Raw genomic sequence first — 23,895 nt, 5'->3', positions numbered from 1 at the left:
GGGAGGGAGGGAGGGAGGGAGGGAGGGAGGGACTGGGAGGGAATGAGGGATCGGGACACGGCTGGGATACAGAGTTAATAAAATGTAACTGATAAGAAAAAAAATAAAATTAAAAAAAAGAGCCAATTTCAAGGAAATAATGCAGAAAGTGATAGAACAGGACAACAGGACACCCAGTGTCTTCTGACTTTTCATGTAGTCAGGCACTAATGCCTGTATATGTGTGCACAGGCACACACACACAGACACACTATAATAGCATTCCTATGACTTTATTCCCCTTGCATCACTTACCTCCAGTTAATACTTTTTTATGTATGTTTCCCTCTAGAAGATGAGTTTAGTGAGAACAGTTGTTGGTGAATCTGTTATTCTGTCCCAATCTCTAAAGTGCTTACCTCCTGGCCTATAAATTGAACTGGAAAAAATTATTACATGAACGAACAATCATCTCATGAAAGAGCTAAACAGTTATTAAGCACCAAATGCCTTATTCCAACAAGTCTAAGATCTATCAATTATAAGATCAATATTGACAATTATAATGTGTCCATAAGAAGTCTGCTGAAGATGCTGAGACTCAGAGCCAAACTTTGGGCAGAGTGCAGGGAGTCTTATGGAAGAAGGGGGGATAGGACTCAGAGGGGACATAAGCTCCACAAGGAGCCCACCAAAGCTAAAATATCTGAGCACAGGATGATTTGAGAGTGATGCACCAACCAAGGACCACACATGGAACAGACCTTAGACCCCTGCTGGATTTAGCTTATATGCAGCTTAGTCTCCATGTGGTTCCCTAGTAAGGGGAATAGAGGCTGCCTCTGACATGGACTTGGTTGCCTTCTTGTTGGTCACTTCCCCTGAAGTGACCACCTTTCCCAGGCCACAAAAGAAGAGGATCCAAGCAGTCCTGATGAGACTTGATAAGCTATGGTCAGATGGCAGGGGAAGAGAACTCCTGAATTGCAGTGGACTAGGGGAAGGGAATAGAGGGGAAGAGGGAGGGAGAGTGGGACTGAGAGATGAGGGAGAGGGCTACAATTGGGATATAAAATGAATAAATTGTAAAAAAAAAAAAAAAAAAGAAAGAAAGAAAAAGGGAAAAAAGAGGCCTGCTGATTTCAAAGATGCTAAAAATTGAAATAAAAAGGATTTTGGAATTGACTTTTTCCAGGCACCAAGGAGAGTGCACCACATAGATTATATCCTCTACCATTGGTTATTAAGTAATAATGAATAGCTAACTATATACCATATATATTATGGAAACAGATCAAGCCAGGACCCTTATATACTCTTATTAGAACATTCCAATAGAACATTTTTGTTGTGTACGCATGCATGCTTGCACAGAGACCAGAGGTCCACATGTGGGAGTTGGTTCTCCCTACTCCATGTGAATCTCAAGAATCAGTTCAAATTGTCAGGCTTGGTGCCAGTTGTGCTTACTCTCTGGTCTACCACATTGATCTTCTTCTAACTTTTAAACAATTGGCATGTGGGCCTGAAGATGGGTCAGCACATAAGAGCATTTGTTGCTCTTGTAGAGGGTTTGGGTTAGTTTCCCAGCACCAATATGGCAGCTTGAAACCATCTATAACTCTAGTTCCTGGAGATCCACTCTCAGGGTCCCCTTTATAGTTTCACTACCAATAACTACATCCACAAAACCATAAACAAATAAAAATGTATAATTTTACTCGGATCCTCATGAAAATGTTTTTTTATTGGTGTGATAATTGTTCGCTGTGCCACTTAACATAATTTCTAGTTGCACTTATTTTCCCCTAAATGTTTTTTGAAAAGACTTTTTAATTTTCATTTTTTGATATTTTGAGACAGGGTTTCTTTGTGTAGCCTTGGCTTTCCTGGACCCACTGTGTTGACCAGGCTGGCCTTGAACTCACAGAGATCTGCTTGCCTTTGCCTTCCTGAGTGCTGGGATTAAAGGCATGCACATTTGCACCCAGCACATGACTTATTTTTATTTCTATGTATACAGGTGCACTTGTGTATTGTGTGTATTCATTGAGTGCAGGTGTCTACAGAGTGTGTTAGATCCCGAGGAGCTGAAGGTACAGATGGTTGTAAGCTTAGGTCCTCGGGAAGAACAGCAGGCACTCTTAATGGTAAGCCTTCTCTCCAGCCTTATCATATCATTTCTTTTTTTTTTTTTTGAAAAAGGAGGCATAAATGGGGATGGAGAGATGGCTCAGCAGTTGGGGGCACTGACTATACTCTTCCAGAGGACCCAGGTTCAATTCCCTGCACCCACATGACAGCTCACAAGTGTCTGTAACTCCACGATCTGACACCCACAGACATGCATGCAGGCAAAATACCAGTGCACATAAAATAAAATAAATTATATACTTTTAGAAGGCAACATAAAAATCCATTGTATATATTGAACACCTTTTCTTTATTCGTTGATCTGATTCTATTTCTTAGCTATTAGGAAGAGTACAGCAATATACATTGATGTGTATGAGTCTTTGTGGTAGGGTTTACAGTCCTTTAAAAACACACACACACACACACACACACACACACACACACACACACACACACACATATCCCTCTTTCTTTTTACATACTGACTCCAGTTTTCCCTCCCTCTTCTCCTCCTTGTCCTTCCTTCCCACCTTCCCTCTGCCCTGCCTCCACTCTTTCATTTCTATTCAGAAAAGGACAGGTCTCCCATGGAAGTCAGTCAGCCATGGCATATCAAGTTACAGTAGGGAACTTACAGAACTTCTGTAACTTACAGTTACAGAAGGGAAGACTAGGCACTTCCCTTCCCATTGAGACTTGAAAAGGCAACCCAGTTGGAGGACAAGGATCCCTAAAACAGGCAACAGAGTCAGAGACAGCCCCTGCTCCTGTTGTTAAGAGCTCCACAAGAAGACCAAGTTACACAACTGTAAAATGTGAAGAAGGCCTAGGTCAGACCCATGCAGGCTTCCTTGTTCAAGAACCAGGTTGTTGATTGAATCTCTGTGAACCCCTGTGAGACCAGGTTGGTTGATTCTGTGGGTTTTCTTGTGGTGCTCATGACCCCTCTGGCTTCTACAATCCTTCCTTCCCTCTTCCATGGGATTCCCCAAGCTCTACCTAATGTTTGGCTGTGGTTTCTGCATCTGTTTCAATCAGTTCTTGGGTGAAGCATCTCAGCTGACAGTTATACTAGGCACCAATCTATGACTGTAGCAGAATATCATTAGGAATCTTTTTCTATCCTGGGGCTCTGGGCTATCCAGCCTCTGGATCCTGGTCCTTGGGCTCCTCATGGTATGAGTTAAAGCTGGACCAGTCACTGGTTGGCAACTCCCACAATTTCTCCACTACCTTTACCCCAGCACATCTTATAGGCAGAACAAATTCATATAGTTAGGTGTGTTGTGGGTGGATCATATAGTAGTTGGAATTTCATTCCTTTGAGGGCCTTTCGCACTTTTTCTGTGGACTGACCACACCAGTTTATATCCCTAGCACTATGTAAGGGTTTCTCTTTGTTCACACCCTCTTCAGCATTTGTCATTATCAGTTTTCTTGTTAGTAGCAATTCTTTCTGGGGTGAGATGGAATCTCACTGTCGTTTTAATTTCCATTTTCTAGATGGCTGAAGAAACAACCTACTAGTTCTTGTGTCACTTCTAATTCCAAAAAAGTAGCTTGTAGCTGTGACTGCTGTAATTTTCTGTTTTAAGGCAGGAGGTATATTCAGTATTCCCTTTGCTTTTTTTTTTTTTTTAATTGCTATATCTTATAGTATGATATATATGTCAGAACAGGTTTTTTAAATATATTTTTTTATTTTTAAATAATTTTATACATTCACTTGTATCCCAGCTGTAGCCCTCTCCCTCTTTCTCTCCCAATCCTCCCCTCCCTCCCTTATCTCCACCCTTCCCCCTTCTGAGTCCACTGAGAGGGGGTGTCCTCCTCTCCTCTGTCTGTTCCTAGCTTATCAGGTATTTTCAGGATGGTTGCAATATCCTTATCTGTGGCCTAGCAAGGCTGCTCCTCCCTCAGGGGAGAGGGGGAGCTCATGACAGAACAGGTTTTTGAACCTTGGCTTTTAAACCACAAAGTAGCTATGTGGACCTGGACAGTTTATTTAAGCTCTCTAACTTAGGTTTATCCATCTCTAAAATAACAATGCATTCTATGGTATAGAGTTTTAAAGTTTTGAGGATTGAAGAGAATGCCACCAAATACATAGTATGCAATAAATGTTTGCTTAATGATATCAAGTTGTATCTTTTCCTTAAGGATGACACATTTCAGATGTGATCACAGAAGGGAGTGGAGAGGGCATAAGGCTGAGACAAAATCCAGAACAGAAAAAGAATATTCAGATTTGTTTAGAAAAAGAAAGTTGAATTTTGAAGTTACATAGTGATTCTCAGTATCCACTTGAAAGATGCACACATGAGTCTTAAAGGAATAAATAACTTGATTTGAAAGCTTCAGCTAAGAGGGTACACAGGTGATAAATACCAAGAAGCCACAGGGAGAGACTACTGCATCTCCCCTAAAAAGGCAAAAATTAACACTGACAAAGGATTGTAAACTATTGGTGTGGACATATATTTGTGGAAAATAATATGAAGATTCCTCACAACTAGAAATAGAACTATTGCATGACACAGAAGTCCCACTATTGGGTTCAAATCCAGAGGAAATGAAATCAGTATGGTTCTACACTTAGAGGCTAGTCACAGTACTATTCATCATAGACCAGTTATGGAATCACCCTGTGTGTCCATTGGCAGGGGAATGAATGAAGAAAATGTACAAATACACAGTATAACATTATTCAATATCACAAAAATGCTGTTTGATACTGGAGAGATGGCTCAGTACTTAAGAGGACTGTCTGCTCTTTTCCAGAGGATCCAAGTTTGATTCTTAGTGCCCACATAGTAGCTCACACACATCTGTAACTCCATTTCCAGGGGGCCTGATCTCCATAGGCAGCAGCCATACACGTGGTGCACAGACATGCTTGCAGGCAGAACACCCATACACATAATTTTTTTTTAAGTAGAAAGAGAAAAAAAATGCAATTCAGTCATTTGCAGCAATGTGGATAGAATTGGAGGATATTTGTTACATGAAATGTACCTGGCATATAAAGACAATGCCTTATTTTGATGTCCATCCTCTTTGCCTTTCTGAATGGGGATTGAGCATTTTAGCCAGAGTCCTCCTTCTTGATTAGTTTCTTTGTTTCTTTAGGTATACAGATTTTAGTACATTTGCTCTATATTATATATCTAATATCCACTTATGAGTGAGTATATACGCTGTGTGTCTTTCTGCTTAAATTTCATGATTTTCCTTTTTTTTTATTGCTGAGTAATATTCCATTGTGTAGATGTACCACAATTTCTGTATCCATTCTTCAGTTGAGGAGGGACATCTGGGTTGTTTCCAGATTCTGGCTATTACAAATAAAGCTGCTACAAACATGGTTGAGCAAATGTCCTTATTGTGTACTTGAGCCTCTTTTGGGTATATGCCTAGGAGTGCTATGGCTGGATCCTGAGGAAGCGCTATTCCTAGTTGTCTGAGAAAGCACCAGATTGCTTTCCAGAGTGGTTGTACAAGTTTACATTCCCACCAGCAGTGGAGGATTATTCCCCTTTCTCCACAACCTCTCCAGCATGTGTCATCTCTTGAGTTTTTGATCTTAGCCACTCTGATGGGTGTAAGGTGAAATGTTAGGGTTATTTTGATTTGCATTTCCCTGATGGTTAATGAGGTTGAACATTTCTTTAAGTGTTTCTCTGCCATGCGATAATCCTGTATTGAGAATTCTCTGTTTAGCTCTGTTTCCCATTTTTTAATTGGATTACTTGATTTTTTGCTATTTAACTTCTTTAGTTCTTTATATATACTGGATATTAGTCCTCTGTCAGATATAGGGTTGGTGAACATCCTTTCCCCATCTGTAGGCTGTCGTTTTGTTCTGAGGACAGTGTCCTTTGCTTTACAGAAGCTTTTCAGTTTCATGAGGTTCCATTTATTGATTGTTGCTCTTAGAGCCTGTGCTGTTGGTGTTCTGTTCAGGAAGTTGTCTCCTGTGCCAATGAGTTCAAGGGTATTCCCCACTTTTTCTTCTAAGCAGTTTAGTGTGTCTGACTTTATGTTGAGGTCTTTGATCTACTTGGACTTTAGTTTTGTGCAAGGTGATAAGTATGGATCTATTTGCATTTTTCTACATGTAGATATCCAGTTAGACCAGCACCATTTGTTGAAGATGCTCTCTTTTTTTTTCCATTGAATGGATTTGGCATCTTTGTCAAAAATCAGGTGTCCATAAGTGTGTGGATTTATCTCAGGGTCTTCTATTTGATTCCATTGATCCACCAGTCTCTTTCTATGCCAGTACCATGCAGTTTTTAGTATTGTTGCTCTATAGTACAGCTTGAGATCAGTGATGGAGATACCTCCAGAAGATCTTTTACTGTAGAGAATTGTTTTAGCAATTCTGGGTTTCTTGTTGTTCTATATGAAGGTGAGAATTTGTCTTTCAAGGTCTGTAAAGAATTGTGTTAGTAATTGCAAGAGCCTGGACAGATATCATGCAGACCCTAAGAGAACACAGATGCCAACCTAGGCTACTGTACCCAGCAAAACTCTCAGTCCTCATAGATGGAGAAAACAAGATTTTCAATGACAAAAACAAACTTCAACAATACCTACACACAAATCAAGCATTACAGAAGATACTACAAAGAAAAATACAACCCAAGAAAACTAACTACTTCAAGAAAACACAGGAAATAAATAACCTCACTACAGCAAAACAAAAAGTAGCCAAACACACAAATACACTACCATGGCCAACATCAAAATCAAAGGATCTAACAGCCACTAGTCATTAATCTCCCTCAACATCAATGGACTCAATTCTCCAATAAAAAGACACAGACTAACAGAATGGATGCTTAAACAAGACCCAATAATCTGTTGCATACAAGAAACACACCTAAATCACAAAGATAGACATTACCTGAGAGTAAAGGGCTGGAAATTGGTTTTCCAAGCAAATGGACCCAGGAAGCAAGCAGGAGTAGCCATTCTAATGTCTAATAAAGTAGATTTTCAACCAAAATTAATCAAAAGAGCTAGAGAAGGACACTTCATACACATCAAGGGAAAAATCCCCCAGGAAGATATCACAATCCTGAACATCTATGCCCCAAATGCAAGGGCACCCACATTTGTAAAAGAAACTTCAATAAAACTTAAACCACACATAGACCCCCACACATTAATAGTGGGAGACTTCAACACCCCACTCTCAACAAAGTACCGGTCAACAAAACAGAATTAAAAAAAAGAAATAATAACTTTGACAGAGGTCATGAATCAAATGGACCTCACGGACATCTACAGAACCTTTCACCCAAACGCAAAAGAATTTACCTTCTTCTCAGCACCTCATGGAACCTTCTCCAAAATAGACCATATAGTTGGTCATAAAGCAAGCCTAAACAGATACAAGAAGATTGAAATAATCCCTTCTTTCCTATCTGATCACCATGGACTAAAACTGGACCTCAATGACAAAAATAGCAAAAGGCCTACACACACATGGAAACTGAACAACTTGCTACTAAATGACAGCTGGGTCAGAGAAAAAATAAAGAAATTAAAGTCTTCCTAGAATTCAATGAAAATGAAGGCAAAACATATGCAAACTTGTGGAACACAATGAAAGCAGTGCTAAGAGGAAAGTTCTTAGCACTAAGTGCCTTCAAAAAGAAATTTGAAACATCTCATGCAAGCAACCTTAATGGCTCACTTAAAAGCCCTAGAAAAAAAAGAAGCAGACACACCAAAGAGGAGTAGACGGCTGGAAATAATCAAGCTCAGGGCTGAAATCAATAAATTAGAAACAAATAAAACAATTCAAAGAATCAATGAAACCAAGAGCTGGTTGTTTGAGAAAATCAACAAAATAGACAAACCCTTAGCCAAACTAACTAAAAGGCAGAGAGAAACTACCCAAATCAACAAAATCAGAAATGAAAAGGGGGACATAACTACAGACACTGAATAAATCCAAACAATAATTAGGTCTTACTTCCAAAGTCTGTATGCCACAAAATTTGAAAATCTAAATGAAATGGACAATTTTCTTGACTGATTCTACATGCCAAAGCTGAATCAAGACCAGGTAAACCAATTAAATAGTCCTATATCCCCTAAGGAAATAGAAGCTGTCATCAAAATTCTACCATGCAAAAAAAGCCCACGGCCAGATGGTTTCAGAGCCGAATTCTACCAGACCTTCAAAGAAGAGCTAACACCAATACTCTTCAAACTATTCCACAAAATAGAAACAGAAGGAACACTGCCAAACTCATTCTATGAAGCCACAGTCACCTTGGTACCTAAACCTCACAAAGACTCAACAAAGAAAGAGAATTTCAGGCCAATCTCCCTCATGAACATTGATGCAAAAATACTCAACAAAATACTTGCAAACCGAATCCAAGAACACATCAAAGATATCATCCACTACGACCAAGTAGGCTTCATCCCAGGCATGCAGGGGTGGTTCAATATACAGAAATCCATCAATGTAAACAAATCCACCACATAAACAAACTGAAGGAAAAAAACCACATGATCATCTCATTAGATGCTGAAAAGTCATTTGACAAAATCCAACATCCATTCATGTTTAAAGTCTTGGAGAGATCAGGGATACAAGGCACATACCTGAAAATAGTAAAGGCAATATAGAGCAAGCCTATAGCCAACATCAAAGTCAATAGAGAGAAACTTAAATCATTCCCACTGAAATCAGGGACAAGACAAGGCTGCCCACTCTCTCCATATGTCTTCAACATTGTTCTTGAAGTCCTAGCTAGAGCAATAAGACAATTGAAGGAGATCAGGGGGATAGAAATTGGAAAGGAAGAAGTGAAAGTATCACTATTTGCATATGATATGATAGTATACCTGAGTGACCCCAAAAATTCTACCAGGGAACTCCTACAGCTGATTACCACCTTTAGCAAAGTGGCTGGTTACAAAATTAACTAAAAAAAAAAAAATCAGTAGCCTTCTTGTATACAAAAGACAAAAGGGCCAAGAAAGAAATTAGGGAAACAACACCCTTCACAATAGCCACAAAGGACATAAATTACCTTGGTGTGAACCTAACCAAGCAATTCAAAGACTTGTATGAAAAAAATTTCCATTCTCTGAAGAAAGAATTAGAAGAAGATATCAGAAGATGGAAAGATCTCCTATGCTCATGGCTTGGCAGGATTAACATAGTAAAAATGGTCATCTTACCAAAAGCAATCTACAGATTCAATGCAATTCCCATCAAATTATATTCTGGATATTAGCCCTCTTTCAAATATAGGGTTGGTGAAGATTTTTTCCCAATTTGTACGCAGAAGTTTTGTTCTGATTACAGTGTCCTTTGCTTTACAGAAGCTTTTCAGTTTTATGAGGTCCCATTTATTGATTGTTGCTCTTAGAGCCTGTGCTGTTGGTGTTCTGTTCAAGAAGTTTTCTCCTGTGCCAATGAGTTCAAGGCTCTTCCCAGGACAGGAGCTGGCGACAGAGAGCCTCTGAAAGGCTCTACCCTGCAGGGTATCAAAGCAGATGCTGAGACTTTTGGCCAACCTTTGGGCAGTGTGCAGGGAATCTCATGAAAGAAGTGAGAAATAGTAAGACTTGGAGAGGACAGGAGCTTCACACGGAGAGCAACAGAACCAAAAAAATCTCAGCACAGGGATATTTTCTGAGACTGATACTCCAACCAAGGACCATTCATGGAGATAACCTAGAACCCCTGCACAGATGTAGCCCATGGCAGTTCAGTGTCCAAGTGGGTTTCATAGTAATGGGAACAGGGACTGTCTCTGATATGTACTGATTGCCCTGTTCTTTGATCACCTCCCCCTGAGCGGGAAGCAGCATTACCAGGCCACAAAGGAAAACAATGCAGCCAGTCCTGATGATAGGCTAGGGTCAGATGGAAGAGGAGGAGGACCACCCCTATCAGTGGATTTGGAGGAGTAGCATAGGTGGATAAGGGGGAAGGTGGATGGGATTAGAAGGGGAGGAGGAAGGGAGCTACAAGGGGATACAAAGTGAATAAACTGTAGTTAATAAAAATAAAAATTTAAAAAACCCAAAACAATAAAAAAGAAAGACAATGCCACGTGTTCTCATTGATTTGAGCAACCTTATAAAGTTGTTCTAGGGATGAGAGATAGGTCAGTGGTTAAGAGCACTGACTCTCCTTTAGAGAACCTGAGTTCAAATTCCCAGCACCTACATGGCAGCTCACAACTGTCTGTTACCCAGCTCCAAGGGATGTGACATCCTTACACAGACATACATGCAGGCAAAACACCAATGCACATAAAATAAAAAGAAATCATTTTTAAAAGGTCCTTCCCATAGAAAGTAGGGAATGTAATTGTGGTTACTGGAGTCCTGGAAGGATATGGAAAAAACAGGATGGACAGAGAATGATTTCAGAGTACAGAGATAAAGTTGGATAGGAAGAATAACCTTTAATATTCTATCGCAGAATGGAAATATCATTTTGAATATTAAAAAAAAATAAGGACAATTTTGAAAGTTTACAAGGAAATTTATATCAGTTGTCCTGCCCAGTGGGTAAGAAGCTTGCTGTGCAAGGATGAGCACCTGGGTTTGCCTCCCCATCCATATAAAATCTGGGCACCATTGCATATGCATTTTACTGCAGCACTGTGGCAAAAAGACAAATGGATCCTGGGAGCTTGCTGGCCAGACAGCAGGCTGCTGAAATGGTGGGCTTCAGGGTATGTGAGAGTGTCTGAAGAGAATACACCTGAGGTCCTCCTTTGGTCTCTGCTGGAACACATACTATACATACGTGCACATTTGCATGTACAACACACATGTATCATGTACAAAATAAAATATTTAAATTTCAATGAATTGAAAAGACAATTGGTGAGTAAGAAAATAATGTATTTATTGAAATGTGTTATAAAACTAAAATAAAATATTAGATGGTTTTAATAGACCAATAGACCCAACAGATAAACTATAGAACACAAAAGCATGCTGTGTATTTGTGTGTGTGTGTGTGTGTCTGTGTGTTAATTTATAGAGTTGTTCAGATCAGGAAGAAAAGAGTGGAACATTGAAACTGATGTTTAGCTATTAAAACAATAGTTTATGTGTTTTGGGCACAACAGGTTTAGACACCTAACTTCACAACACTAAAACAAATGCAAGTATGTTTAAAGAGGTTAAAAATTTAAACTAGGAAAGATCCAGAATTGCATATAGATGGTTACATATCTAACCTCAAAGAGCACAGTACTAGTGATGCTGTGGCAGAACACTTGATTGACATACACAGGGCTGTGGAATAGTCCCCATCAACACACACACACGCACACACGTGCACTCACACTCACATGCACTCACACTCAAAATGTACGCGCACACAATGAAAGCTGAAAAATGGCAGTGAAAAAGAAGACATTTTCATGCACAAAAATTTACCATTTCTGAGCATTAAAGTGATACCAGACACAAAGTTAAACATGACAGCAGAAACAAGAGAAAATATTTGTTCTCTGAAATATATGGGTTAGGATAATATCCTTACTACCAAACTGACAAGAGGAGGAGACAGCCATTCCTGTGAGTGAACTGGAATAAAGACTTGAATATGTGAATTTGGCTTTATCCTTGAAATGCAGAGATGGCTCAACATATGCAGGTCAATACATGCAATAAACCACATAAATGAACTTAAAGGCAAAAATCACATGATCATTTCAATAGATGCAGAAAAAGCCTTTGACAAAATCCAACACATCTTCATGATTAAAGTCCAAGAGAATGTGAAGCTAGAGGGAGCATGCCTCAAGATAATAGAAGCTATATATGAGAAACCCGCAGCCAACATCATCTTAAATGGAGAAAAGCTTGAAGTAATCCCACTAGAGTCAGGAATGAGACAGGGCTGCCCATTTTCCCCATCCTTTTTAAATAATGTGCTGGAAGTACTAGCTGGAGCAATAAGTCAAAAATGAAAAATTAAAGGGTTACAAATAGGAAAAGAAGTCCAACTATTGCTATTTGCACATGACATGCTACTATTAGATGTCCCAAGAATTCTACCAGAAAACTTCTGTAAATGATAAACAAATTCAGCAATGTGTCAGGACACAGACTCATCTTGCACAAATCAATAGCTTTTTTGTACACCACTAACAAATATACAGAGAACGAGATCCTGGACACATCCCCCAATATTAAGGCCAACAGTCGACAAGCAGTAATTCATAAAATTGAAATGCGCTGCACAGTTAAAGAAATAATTAACCAGGTGAAGAGGAAGCCCAAAGAATGGGGAAGAATCTTTGCCAGTTACATATATGGCAGAGGATTAATAATATATAGAATATATAAAGAACTCAAAAAACAGAAAAAACCCTATTCCACTGCTGGTGGGAATGTAAACTTTTACAACCACTCTGGTAATCAATCCGGCACTTTCTCAGACAACTAGGAATAGCGCTTCCTCAGGATCCAGCTATACCACTCCTAGGCATATATTCAAAAAGATGCTCAAGTATACAACAAGGACATTTGCTCAAACATGTTTGTAGCAGCTTTATTTGTAATAGCCAGAAGCTGGAAACAACCCAGATGCCCCTCAACTGAGGAATGGATACAGAAATTGTGGTACATCTGCACAATGGAATATTACTCAGCAATAAAAACAAGGAAATCATGAAACTTGCAGGTAAATGGATCAACCTGAGTGAGGTATCGCAGAAACAGAAAGACACACAGAGTATATACTTACTCATAAGTGGATATTAGATATATAATATAGGATAAACATACTAAAACCTGTACACTTAAGGAAACTAATCAATAAGGAGGACTCTGGCTAAGATGTTCAATCCCCATTCAGAAAGGCAAAGAGAATGGACATCAGAAGGGAGAGAAAACAGGGAACAGGACAGGAGCCTACCACAGAGGGCCTCTGAAAGGCTGTACCTTGCAGGGTATCAGAGCAGATGCTGAGACTTATAGCTAAACTTTGGGTGGAGTGCAGGGAATCTTATGAAAGAAGGGGGAGATAGTAAGACCTAGAGAGGACAGGAGTTCCACAAGGAGAGCAACAGAACCAAAAAATCTGGGCACAGGGATATTTTCTGAGACTGATACTCTAACCAAGGACCATTCATGTAGATAACTTAGAACCCCTGCACAGATGTAGCCCATGGCAGTTCAGTGTCCTTTGATTACCTCCTCCTGAGGGGGGAGCAGCCTTACCAGGCCACAGAGGAAGACAATGCAGCCAGTCCTGATGAGACCTGATAGACTAGGATCAGAAGGAAGGAGAGGAAGACCTCCCCTATCAGTGGACTTGGGGAGGGACATGAGTGGATAAGGGGGAAGGAGGGTGGGATTGGGAGGGAAGGAGGGAGGGAGCTACAGGGATATACAAAGTGAATAAAGTGTATTTAATAAAAATGAAAAAAATAAAAATGTTTATTGTCCCTAGAAATTAGAGAAATGCAAATAAAAACAATGTTGAGATTTCTTCTACCCCAGTCAGAATGGCAAATATATATACCAAAACCATAATAAATGCTAGAGGGGATTCAAGAAAAAATGAACCCTCATTCACTGTTTGTGGGATTGCAAACTGGTACAACCTGTGTCAAATCAGTATGGAGAATTCTCAAAAAGTTAAAGATAAAGCATCCATAGGATCCAGCTATACCATTCCTTGGGACACACCCAAAGATTCGACATCCTACACCACTGATAATTTCTCAGCCATGTTTCATTGCTGTCCTATTCACAATAGCTAGGAAATGGAAACAACCTAAATGGCATTCAAATGATGAAGGGACAATGAAAATGTGATACGTATAAACTATGCAATGTTATTCAGTTGTAAAGAAAAGTGAAATTATGAACTTTGCAGGTAAATGAAGGAAGCTAGAAAAGATCATATTGAGTGAAGTTACCAGAAATGAGGCACATGTTACATTCTCTCTCCCAAATCTTTGGATGTGACCATATAACCTAGAGTAAATACCAAAACCAGGAAAATAATTTAGATCTTGGCTGACAATGCTCTCTCCAAGAGCTAAAGACTATTTAATAAATCCCTCCCCAACACCAGGCATGAAAAACCCTCTTTTGAGTTGTTGTCCAAGAGACGTTCCAAATATTCAGCCTATTGCTACTGTTCTTGGTTGCCCCAAAGAGGCAGAAGATGATTCCCTGTTGCTGGAGATGGTGCATTTCAGACACAGAGCCAGAGGTCCCTAAACTGGAACTGAACTGAGGACTAGCTTTCATGGTACTAGAAAGCATCATACAAGCTTCCCAAAGGAAGAAAACAACCAATACACCTTCTTAGCTATGATGTCTGTGAGCCACAATAACAATCAGCAAGGTCAAATATCCCTAGGGGTGTGGTAGTGGCATGCTTATTTTTCTGGTAATCAACAACTCTCAAATTGTACTCAAGACATGATCAACAAGAGGGAAACCATGCCTGGTGCTGAAAACCTAGTTAACCACTCAAGGTTGGTGAAGTCATGGATCTTGGAGGGGAACCTACTACCACCACTTTACTAAACCAGCATATTCCCTAATTATACCCACCAATAAGTATTGTCCTCACCCTTCATCAAGAAAACTTTGCAGGAGACAGGGCAATCACAGAAAACCACAACCAATCAAAATGTAGAGTTGTGGAGCCCAGTCCCAGTAGATACATCTACAAAAAACTTCTTCACCTAAGGCTCAGAGAACATTTTAGAAGAGGAGGTAGAAAGATTATAAGAGCCAGAGGATCACAGAGTTTGCTGTGAGATTGTGTTTCCTAAGAATACAGAAGTTACACCCATAAAGTCTCACTAACATATCTGCCTAAACATGAACTGAAGAAGGATGACAACAACAATATATATGCCAAAGTGGATGTGGGGGAAAGCCCAGGAGGCCTCAACCTTACAGACAATTAAGAATACTGATATTGGTGGAAATAGTCTTCCTCAGGGAAGAACATCTTAATTCGTTATCCAATACAGAATGATGAACCTTAAAAACATACGTTGGAGTAACATTGTACAGACTGACAAAGTTATATTTAGAAACATATATGTATATCTATATTTATATATGTATGTAAGAACACTAATGAAAAACAGGACATGAATTTGGAAGAGTTTGGAAGAGAGTACTGAGGGGTATATGGGAGGGTTCAGTGGGAGGAAAGAGAAGGGGGAAGTGATATATTATAATGTGAAAAACAAAAATTGTAAAAGAAAAAAAAAGAAAGGTTTATCTCTTATTTTTTGGAGATCCAAAAGTATCACAATGGCACCTGCTCAACTCTATTAAAGGCCTAATTTGCTACGTCATCTGACAGGACATGTGGATGAGATAAAAATTACATCTTGAAACAGGAAGTAAAAAAAAAAAATTAAAAAAAAACCAAAAAACCAAACCAAACTGAAACAACTTTTACTGCCATCCAGAACTCACATTCATGCTTTTACAATGTGTTCTCCTCAGAATTTACTCCATGAGAAGGATGTTTACCTCTGGTGAAGTCCTCCCAGTATTTAAGGACCTCCTACTAGGACTTACCACTGGAAGATTTACTTACCATTTCTCAGCTTTGGGGAACCAAGCCTCCAACCTTTTAGGGAAGGATAAACAACATCTAAAGTTTAGCAGCCACTAACAGCATAATATCCATAAGGTCTCAAATACCAAGTGCTCAGTGATATGTGTAGGTCCTTAGTGGCTATTCCTCAAAAAAAAAAAAAAATTACCCCACCATTATAGAGAACAGCCCAGATGGCAGATGGAGAGACCAACACTTGGAGGGGACTTGGAAATATTCAGTAACATGTTTGAGGTTGCAGAGCAGAGTAGCCATTTGAGTCCAATTCTTTGGCTGCATTGTCCAGTCCCCTCCAGTAAAATACACTTTACTATCTTTACCTTCATGTATGTGTCCAGAATAGGATGAGGAAGAGGGAATTGGAAGCCATTGTAAATGGGTCTAGTCAAAGAGTCTAGTAACTTGATGTGAAAAATCCTGTAATATTAGTTAATCACATTAATCTATACAAAAATGATAAATAGAAACCTACTGATATTTTGGTGGGCCTCAGGTTATAAACGGAGAGGTCTATTTAGATGAAGATCTAAATCTAAACGATGAGGTCTAGGACAATGTGTCCACATTACGCTGTAGATTCAGACAAACCTCAAATTTCAGCATGCATCTGACTTGCCTGTCTAGGTGTCACCTTCAGAACATCTGGAGTCACCATGTATGAGGTAGTACTTAAGAATTTACTACTAACAACTTCCCCAGTAATCTTGATGCTATTGGTCCACACTAAGAAGGACCACAGCACCCCCAAGTCTCATCTGTGTCCTCTTTTTCCACGATTCCAAGGAACTATGAATACCATAAAACTTGCTCCAACCCAGATAGTCTAGCTTTGGGAGTAATATTCCTTGTGGACTAGCACTCTGGACTGTATAAATAATCACAAATCTGGAGTGTAAGAACTCTGCTGAGGCAGAGTCACTTTTGTTATCTGCCCCTTTTCCTATCCCAATACCAAGCAGGTAGCCAGCCTATTCCCTGGCTAAGCCTCATGAAATTTTTATGTTGTGACTAATCTATACTGCTCCAGAACCATAATCACCTGGGCAAGCTTAGGTGTAGCAAAGTGTTGAGGGTGTTGTTTAATTGGAATCTTTCATGCACAAGGATCTGGGTGACAGTTCTCTGTTTCACATAAACCTGGTGGGCCACATATACAATCCAGGCACTCCAGGAGGTGGAGGCAAGAGGATCTGCGAGATAGTTAGTTAGGTAGTAAGTTCAAGACCAGTCTGGGCTGCAAAGACAGTCAGATGGACTAACTGATGGGAGAAAAGAGAGAAGGTGAGTGGTGGAGAGAGAGAGGGGGGAGGAGGAAGGGGGAGGAAGAAAGAAAAGAAAACACAGCTGGGATACAGAGTTAATAAAATGTAACTAATAAAAAAGAAAGAGAAAGAAAGGAAGAAAAAAAGAAAAGAAAGAAAGAAAGAAAAAAGAAGGAAAGACAAATTATGTATGGGAGTATAGGGACAAAGCCTTGGAGGGCAGAAAAGCAAAAGAAATTTCCACTTATAATATATTAGGGAACCATAGGGAGCCTCAGGAAAATGACTTCTTGTTCCACGAGGGATGTTGGACTTCCAGATAGAAGAGCAGAAACATCCACTTCACTCTCCTAGCTCTCCTGAGGAACTGCAGATATGTCCACTTTCAAGGGCCCATGCAGTATCAGACAGTGAGTGTAGCTGGGAAAATTACGATGGATTAAAGGACCCACAAAGGTGCTTCCAATTCTTGGTAATCATCACAAAGGTGCAGCATTCCAATAGGGAATTAGACTGAGCTTTACCTCATTGGGATAGAAGGAAAGTAAGGATTAGAGCTGCCCACTCTGAACAAATCTCTGAAATACAAACTATCTAGAAGACACAGCATGCAAAATGTCCTCTCCATTACTAATTAAAAGAAAACTTCTGAGAAAAGTGGACTGTGGTTAGCTGGGCAGAATCCTTCTGGGAATTCAGGGATACTTATAGTTCAAACTGAAGTTGGATCTAACCCCTCATGCCCAGCTCCACCCTGGTTCCTCCATGCCTTGCAGTTGCCACTCCTCATTTGTCTAACTTGAGACCCAGAGCAGTAGAAAGACTGCAAATTCCACACCTACTGGAAGAGGAGTCTGGAAGAGTGACTCTCCATATATTAGCTCTACTTAAAACCCAATTAATCCCCCCAAGGAAGCATCACTTACACAGAGAGCTGTGGTGACTCTGACGTTCTTCATTTATTTCTGACAGGAAAGGGGCTTGGGCACGGGGGAAGTTCAGGGTTGAAGGCTAGAGAGTGTAGCCAACACTCCCCTAAATACTTCAAGACAACACAGAGTAGCCAACACTCCCCTAAATACTTTCTTCAAGACAACCAGCTAGGCTGGTGGGAAGCCAGGAAAACACCTATGACCCTTAAGAGAAGAAATGATTGGAGGATCAGAAAAGCTCTGCTTGCATTTTCATGAGAACATATTCCTGGTTTTTGCCACTGTTCATTTGTCTAACTTGAGACTAAAGAAGAGGAACAGTTTGATCATGTAAATCCATCTATGAAGATCTCTTTCAGTTGCCCCTAAAACTAGCTGAAAAAAAAAATGGATTCGGGTATTCTTTCTATTGTTTTGTACCCAGAACCACACTATATGCAAGACAGAGAAAACACTTCTGGTCTAATTTGTATTTCAAATTATACTTCTTGTCATCTAGCTAAACTAACCAAAAAGATTATTATGTATACCAGTTAATAGAGCATATAGTCCCAACCACTAGTAAACCCTAAGCAATCAATAATTGTTTTATGAATAGTATGAAACTTCTCTAATTTGCTGTTAATACTATAGCTCTCTAAATTATTCAGTTATCAATTTAATCCCTTGATAAAGGGGGAAATTAAAATTTAACAAGACAATTTTGTTCTTCAGTGTTCCCTAAACAAGTGTCTTAATGTTGCCACTCTAAATTAGAGACAAGGATCTTGATCAATAGAGTTTTCAATAGAGTTTGTGCAAAGGTTACGTTTCATTCAGGACAAAGGACATCATGATTCACCTGTGTCTGAAATTATGTTCTCTACTATCATCTATCCAACCTTACCCAAAGGGATTATAATGTGCATACTGGGTAATGCAATTTTAGTTTCTATCACATGTCAATTTATCAAAAACTATTGGTGGACGATTGAATGAAATTCAACAAACTTCTGATGTTCTCTAAAATTTTATATTGCTCTTTGAATCCCTTTTAACTCTGCAGTGTCAATAGATTAAGTGCTAACAAAATCTCTCATCAATTCCTCCACTTGTGTGTGTGTGTGTGTGTGTGTGTGTGTGTAACAGCAGCTAGCTGAGGTCTTACTGAGGCGGAGGCTGCTGCTGAAGGGCATTTCACGAAGAGTCACACAGTGGAAGCAGGGAATTCTTCAGCCTCATGCAGAGATTCTAGAGCTTAGAGACACAAAGAATAGGACCTGTGAATGTTGTAAAAACAAATTAAAGAAACACTACAGTAAAGCAATAGCATTCTCAAGGAAAAGGCAATGTACCCAGAACACACTATGCATAGCTATGCCCTGCAGAAGATCTGCTGTTATGCAAGAAGGGATTTAAGGAGAGTTACAGAAAAAGAGAAGAGAATGTTCTATAACATCAGCTTCTTTAGACTGGTAACTGAATGTATAGCCCTTGACTACTGTGTGCCTGTCAATGTACCTGCAACTGGAAATGTTTTCCTTTTAGACATAAATTTGATATATTTAGTATATCCTTCTCAAAACCAATACAAATTATATACACACACAATTAAATCTGCAGAAAGAGATCCATACAGGCTAGTAGATGAACTATGCTAAAGAGGGTAACTGCAGATTAAAGATATAGCTCAGTGGTAAAGCCATGAGTTCCCTAGCAAATAAAAAAACAAAACAAAACAAAAACAAAAACAAAACAAAAACAAAAAAAAACAAAAAAAAAACAAAACCATGGGTTATTGCTTGGTAGTAGAATAGTGAAAAGTTTTACTTGATGAGTTTTCATATTTTCTATGATATAAACAAAAGAAAAAAACATATATTAGGAAAGGGGCCCCAGGAAATAATATCTCTTTGGAACATACCTCCATTATTATTTTCTCCCTCCCTAAATTCAGTGAGGAGCCTGTTTTGGGTCAACGGTTCCCAGTTCCCCTGGTTATATCTCTATTAGTTTTTGTCCATGAATTTGGTCCCTCAGGCTCCAGCACAGGGATCCCACTGCAGTCAACTGCAGACAATGGAGCTACTGGATGAAGCTCCTCCTTCCCCTTCTTGAGTTCTCTGGATGGTGGAAGGAATGCCATTGGGAATGATGCAAAGAACACTGGGAGAGGGGCTGTGAGGACTAGGCTCAAGGACTAGAGAGTGGATCTTGGCATACCTGTTATAGATGCCGTCTGTTCTTTCTTCGGGGACACTGCATACTGCCCATCCTGCAAGCCTGAGTCAAGAGCTTCTGCATGTTTTTTGAAAAGTAGAGGCCATGGCGGAGTACCTGGATAATCAGCATCTTGTGATTCAGCAAGGAGTTGCTGTGAGAGCTCAAACTCAATTAGTTTCCTGTGCAACATATCACGCTCTTGTAGCACTTGCTTCAGGTTGTCTCTTGCACTGCGAAGCTCAGAGACCACTTCATCACGTTCATCACGCAGCCTTTGGAGGTCTGTGGCCAAAGTCCATGAGGCTGCCTCATGGTCTTTTACCTGACCTTGCAGCTGTTGAACTCGTCGTGTCTGCCTTTCTCGTTGCCTGGTAGCCACCCTCACTCCCAGGGCCAGAGCACTCCAGGCGCATGCCCGCTTAATTGTGCGCGGTACTTGGGCATCAACCACGATAGACTTCAGGCCATCTTCGATATCCTTCCAGGGCCGTGAACGAAAGGTCAGGTAGAAGCCAGGACCACCGCCATTCTTCAGTACCTCTTCATTGATGAACAGAACCACTTCGCAGTGACGGAAACCACTCTTGGGGTCCCTAAAGTCCACAGCCATAGCTGAACCTGCTACAAGAAATGCGCTGCAAGGAGCTCACTGTCTCTTAGGTGTCGTCTCCAGTCCTGGCTTTTAATTCCTACCTCCTTCCCTCCCCCTCCACACCTAGACTGAAACCCTGAAAGCCATCAGGCCACTCACACCAACTGCTCCCACGCAAGGGATTAACACGTCAGGGACGTCATAAACATGGGCTGTGAGACCTGCAGCACAACCTGCTAGGACCAAAATGCAGTGACAGATAATTCTGGCTCATCCGGTAAGTTGGATGTCTGCTCTCTTTTTTTGGTAAATAATTATAATTTATTCACTTTATATCCTGATCATAGCCAGCCCCCTCCTCTCTTTCTTCTCCCACCCCCCTCCCCTTCCCTCTCTCCCCCTCTCCTATTCCTCAGAAAAGAGGAGTCCCACCTACCAACCCACCCCAGCACATTGAATCACATCAGGGTTGAGTGCATCCTCTTCCACTGTAGCCTGGAGGGGTAGCCCCTCCAGGAGTGTCTGCTCTTTAAGGTAGGCCTTGTACTACAACTAATTGTTCTGGGAACTGCAGTGAGTCCATAATTTCCTGAGAGTTTCTGAACAGTAACACCCTATCTGGCATGGATTTTTTTTTCTTTTTCCCTTTCTCCCTTCCTGTCTTGCTCTTCTTTCTTTTTTCCTCTCCTCCCTCTCTCCTTCCTTCCTTCTTCCTTCTTCTTCGCTTCCCCTTCTTTCTTTCCATCTCTCTCCCTCCCTTTTTTGTTTTCATTTTTTTGAGACAGGGCTTCTCTGTGTAGACCTAGCTGGCCTCGAACTCAAAGATCCCACCTGCCTCTGCCTCCCAAGTGTTGGGATTAAAGGCATGTGCCACCACACCGGGCCACTCTCCTCCCTTTTAAAAGGCTGAATCTCCCTGTATAGCCCATTTTCAAGGAAATAGGTTGATTTGGAAACCATTACCATAAAGCCAGAAAGCAAATATCATAGGTCTCCTCTCATATGGAACTTAGATTTAAAGTAATATATAGGTGTGTGTGTGTGTGTGTGTGTGTGTGTGTGTGTGTGTGTGTGTAGGAAACTACAAGTGGTCTTAAGCAGAAATGTGAACCATTTGAAAAGGGGAGGAAAAGCAGAGACAAAGAGAAGAAAGGGCTGGGAAGGAAGATGGGAAAAGAGATGCATCAGAACAAGTCATGATAACTATGTGGGAAGAGGAAGGAGACAAGAGGTAGTGTCTGCGTATATGAGAACTGACTATAACGAACCAAAAAAAAAATATATATATAATATATAATATATAATATATAATATATAATATATAATATATAATATATAATATATAATATATAATATATAATAGATAATAGATAATAGATAATAGTTAATAGATAATAGATAGATAATAGAAAATAGATAAGATAATATATAATATATAATATATAATATATAATATATAATATATAATATATAATATATAATAATATATATTATATGATAATATATAATATATAATATAATGTATAATATAATAATATAATATATAATACATAATATATAATAATATATCATATATCATATACAATAATATATAATATATAACATACAATAATATATAATATATAATAATTTAAATATATAATATATAATTATATAATATATAAAACATGTACTACATAAAATATACAATTTATAATACATAATAATATATAATATATGTATCATATATCAATCATATATAAAAATATATGATAATATATAATATATATTTATAATATATAGTATACTATATATTATATATATATAGTATATATTATATAAGCTGAAGATGGGGTGTTTGGGAGAAAGTTTGGTGTATATGAGGTCATGAATGTGAGATTCTCTTGATGGTAATCAGTGCCTTTTTGAGAAGAAAAGAAAAACAGGAAACTTCCTTCCCCTATTGGAGAAATGGGAGAAATGAATGTCTTTTTGGATAAGGAAAGTCATTTTGCCTCTAGCATACTCCTGTGATGGTTTTATGTTTTCTCTTTTAAAGTGGAGTTTGTGATGAAAATGTTCTCTTTACAAATTTTTTTTGAAGTGGAGAATATATTTGTTACTTTCTATGTTTCCTTTCTATAGAAAAAACCAGTTTAGGCCATATAAGCATGACCTGGTATCAGCATTTACTTGGCAGTGGTTGTTGTGAGTTGCAGTAAGTCTAGGAAGAAACAAAACATGCTTACAATCTCAGTTCCAAGCATTGGAAAGGATTAGCTTGGTCTTCTTGTGGGGCTCCTAACAGTGGGGTTTGGAGTGTCTCTGACTCTTTTGCCTTCTCTTAGAACCTGTTTCCTCCTACTGGGTTGCCTCATCCAGCCTTGATATGAGGGGTTTGTGGCTAGTTTTATTGAATATTGTTATGTGGTGTTGAGTTGATATATCACTGGGAGGCCTGCTCCTTTTTAAAGGGAAACTGGAGCAGTGGGAGTGGTAATGTGGTGAGGAACTGGGAGGAGTGGAGGGAGGGGAGGCTGAGGTCAGGCTCTATTGTATGAGAAAAAAATACTGAAAAAAAAACCCCTATTGAGTCCAATTAGTGTTGCCCACAAGCATATGAGTTTAGAAGGGCTGTCCATATATGTACAAGTTACCAGAAGCGTCGTTCCTGAAGGAAAACTGATCTTTCTCTCCCCTGACAGCCATGGACTTCCTGTAGCTTCTCAAGTAGGAGTGAGAACTTATGACTCCCTTATCATCACGTTCTTCTTCAAGTTTGTGTAGACAGCTATAGCTGTTCATGAGCAAGCCTTAAATTCAGCTAGTCATATGTAGGCTATCCATGCTCAAGATATTCATGCCACTATTGTACGAATGGATATATCTTTCCAGGTGAATTTTTACTGTAATTCACAGGATTCACACTCTTATCCGGCTGTAACTTTTCTCTCCTAGATGCCTGTGTAGCACGTTGTGGCATTCTGAAAGCTAACCAGCAGGAAGGAGGCTTTTAGTTTAGTATCAGACTGTTTATTCCAAGTTCTGTGACCAAAGTGTGTGGTGTCTTCACCAATAGGGACTTACTGCAACCAAGTACAATGGCAACAATCTGTATTGGAGCTCTCTCTCTCTCTCTCTCTGTGATTATCTATCTATCATCTATCTATCTATCTATCTATCTATCTATCTATCTATCTATCTATC

At 39.5% G+C, this 23,895-nt stretch overlaps 2 protein-coding genes across 2 annotated transcripts in view; one reads left to right on the top strand and one right to left on the bottom strand.

Moving 5' to 3' along the window:
* Nucleotides 1-23,895, top strand: part of Lamp2 (lysosomal associated membrane protein 2) — a 123,076-nt gene that overhangs the window by 54,074 nt on the left and 45,107 nt on the right. The window lies entirely within an intron of this gene.
* Nucleotides 19,102-20,727, bottom strand: LOC129680500 (testis-expressed protein 13C-1-like). Its single transcript, XM_055612154.1, has 2 exons — nt 20,118-20,727; nt 19,102-19,151 (listed from the first exon to the last, which is right to left on the bottom strand). Exons 1-2 carry the CDS (start codon nt 20,725-20,727, stop codon nt 19,102-19,104), a joined length of 660 nt encoding a protein of 219 aa, XP_055468129.1.

This window comes from Psammomys obesus, unplaced genomic scaffold, assembly GCF_907164565.1.
Source record: "Psammomys obesus unplaced genomic scaffold, mPsaObe1.curated_primary_1811, whole genome shotgun sequence".
Classification (NCBI taxonomy): domain Eukaryota; kingdom Metazoa; phylum Chordata; class Mammalia; order Rodentia; family Muridae; genus Psammomys; species Psammomys obesus.
The sequence above is the reverse complement of the archived record's forward strand: the minus strand, read 5'-3'. Positions and strand labels throughout refer to the sequence as shown.

What these genes read in the sequence shown, in the direction of transcription:
- LOC129680500 (XM_055612154.1), bottom strand. Translation starts at nt 20,727, where the DNA reads ATGGCTGTGGACTTTAGGGACCCCAAGAGTGGTTTCCGTCACTGCGAA. An exon ending in ACAGACGGCATCTATAACAG is followed by an intron (nt 19,152 to 20,117) that starts GTATGCCAAGAT and finishes TGTGTCTCTAAG; the next exon opens with CTCTAGAATCTCTGCATGAG.